This window comes from Chenopodium album, chromosome 27 (genome assembly GCF_948465745.1).
Source record: "Chenopodium album chromosome 27, dcCheAlbu1.1, whole genome shotgun sequence".
Lineage (NCBI taxonomy): Eukaryota > Viridiplantae > Streptophyta > Magnoliopsida > Caryophyllales > Amaranthaceae > Chenopodium > Chenopodium album.
Genome location: NC_137860.1, coordinates 27,108,223 through 27,119,234, shown reverse-complemented (window position 1 = coordinate 27,119,234; position 11,012 = coordinate 27,108,223). Strand labels below are relative to the sequence as shown.

General features: G+C 33.6%; 1 protein-coding gene across 1 annotated transcript; it reads right to left on the bottom strand.

The window, feature by feature from the left end:
- Window positions 1-1,247: 1,247 nt before the first annotated feature.
- On the bottom strand, window positions 1,248-6,397 carry LOC145620736 (uncharacterized). The gene is made up of 7 exons (XM_081675446.1): window positions 6,256-6,397; window positions 5,751-5,836; window positions 5,536-5,660; window positions 5,325-5,421; window positions 4,237-4,346; window positions 3,062-3,136; window positions 1,248-1,708 (listed from the first exon to the last, which is right to left on the bottom strand). The coding sequence occupies exons 2-7, from the start codon at window positions 5,818-5,820 to the stop codon at window positions 1,658-1,660; spliced, it is 528 nt and encodes a 175-aa protein (XP_081531572.1). The 5' UTR covers window positions 5,821-5,836; window positions 6,256-6,397; the 3' UTR covers window positions 1,248-1,657.
- Window positions 6,398-11,012: the final 4,615 nt, after the last annotated feature.

Here is an 11,012-nt window from a genome sequence, read left to right as displayed (position 1 = left end):
TTCATCTTTCAACACGTAGGACGTAGGTATACAACTCCAGTGTCGCATATTAGTATTGTGTACAGACTACAGAGGGGTATGAAGGGTACTGTCATGTTCATGTAGATTGAAGTATTATCCTCTATATAACTTATTACTTGTAGTGTCATTTTAAAGGTGGTAATAATTTAAATAATAATCACAACAGGGATTATAGAAGTATAATATTGTAAGAAAATTATGATCCATGATGTTCGTCTACCCTTTCATTCATAAATTTTCATTATTATTGGTTATGCTAATTGCCAATATATATTCGTGTAGAAAAATAAATTATTACGAAAATTTGTATGAAACGTATCATTACTATAAAAGGCAATCATAACTTTCCACAGATCTTAAACCCTATCAAATATTGTGAACACTTGCATCCTAAGGTAACTTAACTTACCTTGTGAAAACTGATGGGATGCTTGGCTTCTGAACCATATAAATGTGTGCATAGAGTCTGGAACAGTTGCAGAATCTCAGTGATAGTATTTCTCCTCTCATCCATGGAAACAAGCAACATCTTCTTCATGTTTACAGCTTCTTGTTCAAGTATGTCCAGTCTGTTATTCAGGATTTCCACAGGTGCCACGATATTTCTGTTGCTGTCACTGCTGCCACTGCTACTACAACCTTCAGTACTCATAGGAAAATTCGTGGTAGATTTTTCATCCATTATTGAGGACCGATGCATGTTATCGCCTGTCCTTGACTCTTGTTCAGGAGAAACAACTGAGTCCGAGAAAGAGTGATACAAGAATCCAGGAAGTAGAATAGCGGTGGTCTTAGGTAGATGTTACTAGAACTGCACTAAATATGATCAGAGGAATATTGTCTATATGCTAATTTGAAAGCTGCAAGCATTTGCGGCTCTGTTTGCTGACTGGCACCTTCACCTACTTGAGAAGGTGCAAAGTTTGGCTGTATTTCAGCAGAGTTTTGGCTTCATATGTGAAATAACAGCAGCTTTGAAATTTTACCCTTACAAAGTTCTAACCAGTACTTGACCAAATTTTTCCTCAATAATTGAAAAAGTAATCTTCAAGATAAGAATGAATATCCATACAAGTATACAAACTAAATAACCTACATCAGCTATCTGATCAATTGTCCTCGAGAAAAATATGGAAAAAAGGTAAGATTGGCTAAATTGGCCATGAACTTGTACTTGAACCCATAATGCAGCCATATGAGGTAAAACTTCTTTGAAGGCAAAGAAATGGTAATATTGCAACTCTTGGAATAAATAGACGTGTCTATGTATAATCGATACATTAGATAAGATAATCTAAAGACCGAAATTGTTGAATGTGCATGTACCACAATGTATGCTATGAAGATACTGCCTTGAAGGCTGTTAGCTAAAAACTAATGACACATTTCACACTAAAAAAAAAAAAAAAACGAAATTGACAGCTTCACAATAATTTTTGTTTCTAAAAAAAAGAAAGAAAAATCTAAAAACCCAATTCAACGAAGCAACTAATCAGAAACACAGACTGATTGCTTATCCGTTTGCTGTTGCATGATGAAGTGTTTCCATATCAATATACAGTTCACAGTTGTTCCACAACACATTCCAGCAATATCTGTTTCTGATTATTATAAGTGCTTTCTTTCAAGTGCATGCTTAATCGACAGGAATCTCTACATCCATCTTCATGTCCGAATTTGCAAAAATCTGAGTATAACCAGAAAATTCTGTCAGGTTTGGATAAAGAACTGTGCAGAGAGGTTTAAGAGGCACAATCACACAGAATTCAGTAGCAAATAGATGCTTGTGAAATCACTGAAGACAGTCCACATGATGCAAAGAAACACAAGTTCCTATAATCTATACATGGGTTTTTACAAATATACTCACCAAAATCAGCATGGAGTAACTCAAAAATATATTCTAAATTTGCATCAAAAGCTGCTCACAAGTGACATCACATACGAAAACTTCCATGTCATCAGCACAAACATTTAATACTGATATTAACATTAACACTTAAATTCCAAATTTCCAACTATTCTATATTTCCTTCCAAGCAATCACTTTGCAGCTCCCACCTGTTTGCATTTTACATGAGCAAACACGGAGAGATACCACTTCAGGGAAATACATCAACTTTGCATTGCTCGGTGTTTGGAATGTTCAGCACTAGTCAAGACAAACACTAGGTGTTTCCCGACTCAAGAAAATAGATGTATATTTAGAATGCTTTTTGTCAAGTTTCAGAGTTCATATTCAACAGAAATCAGTAGAGCTTATCATGGACAGAAAAGGATCAAACATAATTACTTGAAAAAAACTTCATTTATGAGCTCTTGAAAGGATCATCCAAATACAAAATATCTTTGAAAAGAAGCTTCCTGCGGTGGTTAAAACTGCCCTAAAAGAATTGATGCCTACAATGTCAAGGATGATAGAGTTTACTCAGACTCTTTCATTTACCTCACATGTCCGTGTCGTGTCAAACACCGACACCGACACCGACACTTGGACACTTCATTTTTTACTAAAAAGTAAAAACACAACTTTTTTCAAGAAAATGGGCGAGTCCGATGCTTGGATACCCGTGTCTAATTTGACACTTCATCTGAGTCCAAGTAACATAGGAGAGGCCACATAGCACAAACTGAAAACAGCATGGGGCTAACCAGCTAAATCTAGGCAAGAAAGAACATAACAAAGGTAGGTCTATACTTATGAGAAGACTAATTTTTATAGTTTAATCAGCACAAAATTCTGTAAATAGCAAGCCATCAAACAGTTTTGCATGGTTTCTCGTGGAGGCTGTCATGAGTAACTCTAGATGTTGCCATATACCAATTAAAAAAATGATTATCTGATCAGCAACTCGTAATATTTCTTATCGCCTTGAAGCACACTGGAGATGACATATCAATTCACGAGTATTATGATATGATGTGGAATTGGGGATACGTGAAATATCATATAGAGGCAACTTCAAGATGAGAAACAGCAATGTAGCTTAACTGCTGAACTAACAAATCGCTATCTCAGATTTATATGTTTGAATGATACCTTCACAAAATCATCCAGCATCAAATAAGACTCCCTTGTGTAGCCAGCTTCCTGCAACAATTGCGTCAACACCGCCTATGGCACAGAACACAAACAATTAGAGACTGAATTAGGCTGCACTTTATATATTCCACTTACACACGCATAGCATAGCCCACATACACGAAGCTTATACAAAGGGATAAAATCTTAAAATAGAGTCCAAGAGATTATCAGTCATATGCTATATAAGAAAATTTCACATTATAAGAGTGACCATTAATGATGCAGCAAATAGTTCTTTTTTCATCCCAAAATATTATCACAACTGGTGAAACAAGAATAACATATTTCATGTCTGAGTCTTGTTACAAATAAATAAATAAATAAATAAATTATCCATGTATATTCAACACTTTACGAAAGGGTGAAAACTGCAATATGTGACAACAGCATATTCTGGTTTAATAAATATTTACATCTATGGAAATTTGACCGTACAGTATGAACGCATCAGATGGACATCTATTCTGGCACAAAAGGCCACACACACAGCTCATTTAACATTGACAATGTCAAAGATGGCACCAAATAATGCCTAAGTAAAAAAAAGAGGCTAATAATAGGCACATATTAGGCACTTCGGCGGAAGTAATGCCCATATCAATTAAATGAAGCAGAAACTGCTCTTATTTCTCTTATCTGCTCTTATTTCTCTTATACACATATTAGGCAAGAGACGAGGTTAACGCCCATGCTAAAATTAAAGAACCCACCCAATTGCCTCTTTCCTAATTTCAGTGTTGTGATGGATCATGAAGCAGAGCTATAAATGGTATTCGGCACCTTGAAATTTGAGAGTTGAAGGGAAAACTTTAGGTGCAGAGAAAGAGCAAAATTTAATGCTGAAAGGATTATTGCACCTAAATTCTGTGGCCACAAACTGGACAAAACCAAGCAAAATCAAACATTTTAGAAAGCAGGTTTTGTGCAGAATGGTCATCGTGCAATGAAAAAGTAATTGGTTCAATAAAACAAGAAAAAAGTTCTGTTAAATAATATGTCGTTACTTAAGCCAACTATCTTTAGTAACTTTCACCATTGGAAATTTTATACAGGTCATGACATCTGTACCCATGCCACATGAGCTCTCCATAAAAAGCAAAGTATGAATGTAGTTGCAAAACTGTCCATACCTCTCTTTGCTCAGCAGTCATGAATGAGCCAGTCATATCACTGAGCACTTCTATAATGTCATTGAAAGTCACCTTCCCATTGCCGTCTGAGTCATAAACCCTGAAAATAACTGCAAAAAAGAAGAGAACTTGTTTACTTTAGCTACTCACTGAAACTTGGAGCTTACACAGGAATCATTTAACAAATTGTTATGTCGAAAGGGGCATTAATACAAGTACCAGAGAAGAGTTAACAATCATTCCTTTGAAGGAGAAGAGGTAGAGAGAATCTACAAAATAATCACTCATCAAGATATGGTGATAGTCACTGATTAATTCAATGACTAATGACCTCAAATACTATAAAGCTGAGAATAAATCTAACCAGATTCTCAAATACTTTAACAACACATCTAAAAGCAAAAAGGATTTATCTTTCTTTTTACTACTTTTCTTTTACTTCCTAAGTACATTTTAGTTGCATCATTTGGTGTCTACAACAACTTAGTACAAAATTTGAGGTCTGCTAACATGCCCCAAATTCTTGGCCTCACAGAGGCAAAGTAAACAGAAGCTGGTTCCAGGAAGCAACAATGTTAATTGAGTCTTTGGCTCTTAGCTCTTAATGATTTATTGTGTAATCATTTATACAAAGGGTGCGAGATTGTTCACCTCAGCCATCCTTCGGTATATGGGTTGAAGCCGTGGTATTCCCTTGGTGTCATTCTAATTATGTATAATATCTTGACAACGAAAATCATTAGTCAACTTAGAAAGCCCCTATGATATGTTGGCCCCATTAAAAAAACTTTCTTCTCAGAAAACAATATTTCAATCCATATGCAATCCTAAAGTAAACAAAAACAGTCATACAGCCCATCAGGCGCTTAAAGGTAACTCAATAAAACAGGATAGGCTGTTCTGCTAGCCATCATATTGACCGGACTTTATCCCGCCTACAAAGACTGAGACAAACTTAAGCAGCAGAACAATCAAAATTATGAGATAGCACTCTTGCCTAGAAGATGAAGACAGCAAATCAAGATAACCATTAGCAAATAGCATTCCCCGATATACATAAATCTATCAGATCAAAACCAAAAACTTACGGGCAGCTTTCTGCTCAATGCTTGCTTTGGCACTAAATGCAGATAAGAATGCAACAAAATCCTTAAAATTTAAACCATCAACCATCTTCAGCAACCTCTGCATAAAAGACACCCCACAAATCCATAACATCAATTCGGCGAAAAATCCTAATCAACAGTTAATTCATAACAGGCAAACCAAGTATGATCTCAAAATCTACACACTCAATACCTGAGCTAAAGGGTTCATCGCGAACTCCGGCACAGACATAAATTCATCGGATGAAATAAAACCTTTGGCAGTCCGATCGAGTTGACAAAATCTTTGATACAAAGAAACTATCTCTTGCTGATTGACTATATTAAAAAAAATAGCATATATCATATTTCATTGAATCATGGCAAAATTAAGCATTCCACAAACTATAATCATAATAAACTCCATACATAATTTATTGCAGTGTTCTTGAACTTCTTCAATATCATATTGGGTAAGCGTCGATGGAGCATTACCCATTTGATTCCTTCTCAATCTGTGATGATTAATTAAGCAAATAATTAAATATATAAATAAAACCCAATAATTATCATTGAAAAATTCACAATAAATTCCTAAACTTGAATAATCAGAAATTACAATTAAGATAAACCCTTCAATTGAAACCCATGAAATGAAAATTGAGATTTACCAGAACAGCAAATCCTTCTCGATTGTAAAAATAAAAAAAAAATTGTCGTTGAAATTGAGGTAAAATGAACTTAACCAATATTTTACAGAATTAGGACTTTGTAGAGAAGAATTGTAATAGAAAGCTTCTGTCTTGGAGAAATCGGAAAGTGAATTGATATTTGTTGATTGGAAATTTTTGTGGGATGATACTAAAATTGCTGGGAAATTCTATGATGAAAATTTTAGGTGAAATTTGTATGAAAAAGTTTGAGGGTGAATTACCTAGATTTGAATGCAGTTGACTGAGTGTAAAGATTACAGAAACGCCTGGTTCTACTTTCCGACCACCACCCTAACTGTCGATTACAGTCGATTGCTACTCCAGCCTCGACGATTTACTCGTACCAAGGCTATGGTTTTAACTTTTAAGGGCCCGCCGTTATTTTGTTTGATACGACTCACACGAGTATAAACTAATCTGAACTTATTTTATCTTATCTGATTTGATTTGAATGTATGATCCGTTTTACTAAATCAATATGTTATTTACTGTATACTATTGCAAGTTGTTTTTTCATTACAGCATAAAACGATTTTACCATGTTGACTATTTACGATTTTATACTTGTACTCATTAGTTACTTCAAGAGAATGCAAGACTATTCACTAGTGTCTAAACCAATATTTAGCTATTTCATAGTGCCAATGTGACATAGGATAATAGGAGAGTCACTCCCAAAAGCTAGCTCAAGGGAAGGAGAGCCTATTGTCCTATATAAATCCCACATTAACCCCCCTCATACGATCGATGTGGGACTCAAGTCTCATACCTTACAACAGACAGTCCTATGACAATCACTAACTAACAAAGTTGAGATTAACAATAAGTCGATTAATTGAAGAATTTGTGATTAATTAACAAAGTTGTTAATTATTGTTAATCTCAACTTTGTTAATTAATGATTGTTAATCTCAACTTTATTTCCAATGTATAATTTATTTCATTAATTAACAAGAAATCATATTAAGGCAAATGCCCTAGGGTCAAAAACACTCAATGAATCATATGTACCATCTAGTAAATTAAATTTGTGTCTACCCAGTAAATTAATCATCTACATTAGATTTCTGAAGCATGTTGTCTGTGGTTGATCATCAAAGGTCAATTAGATATATGTGGTTGCAACCAAGAGATTAAGCATCATTGGTCAAGCACATTGATATTTTAGGAGCGCATACACCGATGGTTTAGTTGCTTCTGCTTTTAAAAGGCATAGTGAATCCACTTTAAGCTGCTATCTATCTCAGATTATAGAATTCAAATTGTTATTGTTAAGAGTCATGCATAGAATTGAAGTAATGGTGTTCTAGCACGTACATACCATACACAATTAAAACGAAGCTAAGACATGCATTGGATTGTTTTTACATCCATCCACACAATTTCAAAAGTCTGAAATCACATATAAGATAAGTCAGGAATACAACTGTACATAACAATCTTCCTATATATTAGAAAGACATGTCATATATAATCATTATGCTGAAAAAAAAATGAAAGAAATAAGAAGCAATCATGTCTTCAGTTATCATCAGCAAATCAATAAGATTTCACAAGTGGCATGTTGTGGAACAAGATAAAACAAAAATTATAGAAAAACTATCTTACATTATGTGATTGTCAATTGACCCCACTTGTTTTAATTACCCCACTTGTTTTAATTAAAAATTATTTTAAAAAAATATGTATAAAATAAAAAAATAATTATTTATCAAGCGTTAAATTATTTAATATAAGAATAATAATATGCAAATTTTAAAAAATGTATCAATACACATTATTATATGAAATAACTATGTGCAATATAATATTTACGTAGCTACACGTAATTGGTTATTTTATAAATAATTTCAAGTAATTTTTTTATATATAAATAATTTATTTTAATTAATTTAATGTCAACAATAGTATTGATTGATTACACAAGTTTAAATTCAGTATATATATTATATAAATATATTAGAGGTACCATATTAATCATATGAAAATTAAAAAAAAAACATATATATACACTTAAATAATGATTTACAAAATAAAATTATAATCATGATTAATTTGAATTATATTTGTTTTGTAAGTCATCAAAAAAAAATGTATTTCATTTTTTTTTGATGATTTATATCTATATAACATATTCCTAGGCCTCAACTATCCGCTTATCAATGTCAATTAATTTATTTTATTTGATTAAAAGTTTATTTCAACATTTTGAACCCACTTATTAAATATGCTAGATTCACCACTAGTTGCGTCTCCAATGAGTTTTCTCCATTTGTAGAGGCTTCATACAACATTTACATGTTCACTTCCCCTTCTATACTAGCAATTTAATCCCAATTTGTCTCCAAGTGCTTGATAAAACCGAATCATCATGGTTTTTTTTTTTTTTTATAATAGTCAATTATGAGTTTTGTGGGATGGAGAACCCAATGTGAAAAAAAAAATATATGGAAAATTCACTAAGATATGTCGAACCATAATGCTTCCTAAGATCATCAATTGCAAACCTAGTGAAGTTTACTTGCCTTAGTTTATCATTGCATTCAATTTGGCGCTTAGGGTAATTATCCAGTTTTTTGAAGTAAAAATAGGTAGTGTCATCTTGAAGCATCCAGAACGCATAATCCTTGGAATTAGCAAGACGGGACTCTAAGCATCATTCCTTGCCTTTTGGAAGCTCATGTATAACCTTTTAGAAGCTTATGTATAAAATTAGGACGCTTAACCACCATATTATCTTTCTACAATACAAAAAAATCAGTCACTCAATGCAAAAACAAACATCTTTTGAGTAGCAGTGTGAGCAAGAGAAACACTTAACATTTAGTGTAGCCACAGCAAGACACAACATAGATGTGTGAAATCAACAACTGGAGAGATATTTAGGTAGCCGTAAGACACTGATATTGCATTTAAAATTTTAAAGTCACATTCATAATTACAGCATACGATTATTGCAATTTATTGTGCAAATTGTTACAGTATAAGAAAACAAGAAAGAAAATCAAAATACATCCTAAGTAAACACACATGCAAAACAATTGATAAAGATCCAATATTGTTGTGATAACACAATCAAACGAAAGCAACTAAATTCAGACAACGATCAAAGATACACACTACAAGAACTGATTCAAAGATAATGACTTTGGAAACTACGATAGTAAATGAATCAACCGATAACTAAAGACAATGAACTAGTGTAAATTTTAAAAAAAACTAACGATCATTCAATTGTATGATAGATACTCAATAAATGAACTGCAAAAGTACCCCATGAAATTCATTCTCTTTCAAAGGTTCACAATACCAACATTGCTCTCAAGCATTGACAAATGAGTAAGACAACACAATGCACACACGCAGAAAACAAAGCCTCGTTGTTCCAAGTCAATTTTTGCCATGATTGAATAAAACTCAAATCTACATTGCTAAGAAAATCCAATTGTTTGCTCAATCAATTGTCTCCTAGTTCTTCCCATGGATGACACACAAACAATTCAACATCATAACAGGTACACTGATTTTGATTTCGACAAAAAATTCACAAGATTAAATACTTAACACACAAAAGGGCAATATTATAACACTTACATCCTTTGAGTTATGCTTGGAATAACAAAATTAGAGATTAACCCACAAAGCTATAATCATTCAAGCAGAAGATCATCCTTAAACTTAACATTCAAGATTCTTCCCACATTTATATGATGAAATTTAATAACAACCAACGATATTATCTCACTCTATACATTACCATTTAAATATTGGAAAATTTGTCAAATAACACATTTTTATAACCCTTTTGTTGTGAAAAACTCCTTATATAGATTTTTTATTTTGTTAAAACACACCTTAAACCAGAATTTTTTTGCGAGAACACACATTAGGGCGGTGTTAGCGGGATTGACTCGGTTTCCCAATGTTGACCATCACGTGAAGGTCATGTGCCGACACCCATTCTTTCTTTTTTCCCCCTGTTTTCTCCAATTACTTTCTCTCCTCTCAAAACCACCAAACCACAACCTAGCTGCCGACACCGGCCGCCTAGACAACCCAACCGCCGACATCGACCGCCTAGACAACCCAACCGCCGACACCACCACCCACCAACCTAGCCGCCATCACCAGCCACTTGAAAAAATCCCTTCCTTTCTTTTATTCCCCTTTCCCGTCTAATTAGACTTTCTCTCTCCTATTTTCTTCTTAGCAATGAACCTTCGAATTATATCAACTGAAGGGGTAAACTCCATTTTTTGCTCAAATTGCTGCAAAGAACCTTAATTAACCTAATTTTGAGGTAGGTAAGTTGTTAAAATTAATGAAATTGATTGTTAATTTCGTCGTTTTTTTATTTACCTTAGTTTAGGGTAATTGGAGGTATGAAAGGGGAAAAAACCACTAATGTAGACACCTACAAATGTATCCCCAAAACCAAACCCGATGATGAACAATCTTTCACCGCCATTATTGGTCGGGTTGAGTATTTAATCTTTGGAGTGCTTAATCTATATTTCCATTCAATACATTTCGTAAACCAACCCAATTCTTAGCCCATTTCCCCACACCATAACTTACTTTCCACTTTTCGTATCCGCATCACAAAACCGAGAGAATTCGTGTCTATATAATTTTGATCCAATTATTATTTGGTTGGATAGGCCTTTCAATAAGCTTTCGTTCCAACGGTATATCATAAGCCCAATTCCAATTTAAAACAAAGAAGATATATGAGCAAAACACTAAACTCGGCCCAAAACCGACACCCTTCTACTAAATCGGCAATATCTTAAAATCTACAAATGAATTTGACCTGATTTTAGTTGGGTTAGAAATTATACTTGATAAGCTTTCCAGTGATATTATATGCTTTATTCCGAGTTACGAATCAAAAGTTATCATAGTTTTAAAAACGCGTAGAAAACTGGAATTACCGCGCAACAGTTAAAATGCCGCGTCGCGGCAAAACCTGACGTGT

Bases quoted from the DNA above. Each gene is read 5' to 3' on its own strand.
- LOC145620736 (XM_081675446.1), bottom strand. From the start codon at position 5,820: ATGGGTAATGCTCCATCGACGCTTACCCAATATGATATTGAAGAAGTT. The intron at 5,661-5,750 runs GTATGGAGTTTA...TTTTTAATATAG, and splicing joins AGAACACTGCAATAAATTAT to TCAATCAGCAAGAGATAGTT. The intron at 5,422-5,535 runs GTATTGAGTGTG...TCTTTTATGCAG, and splicing joins CGATGAACCCTTTAGCTCAG to AGGTTGCTGAAGATGGTTGA.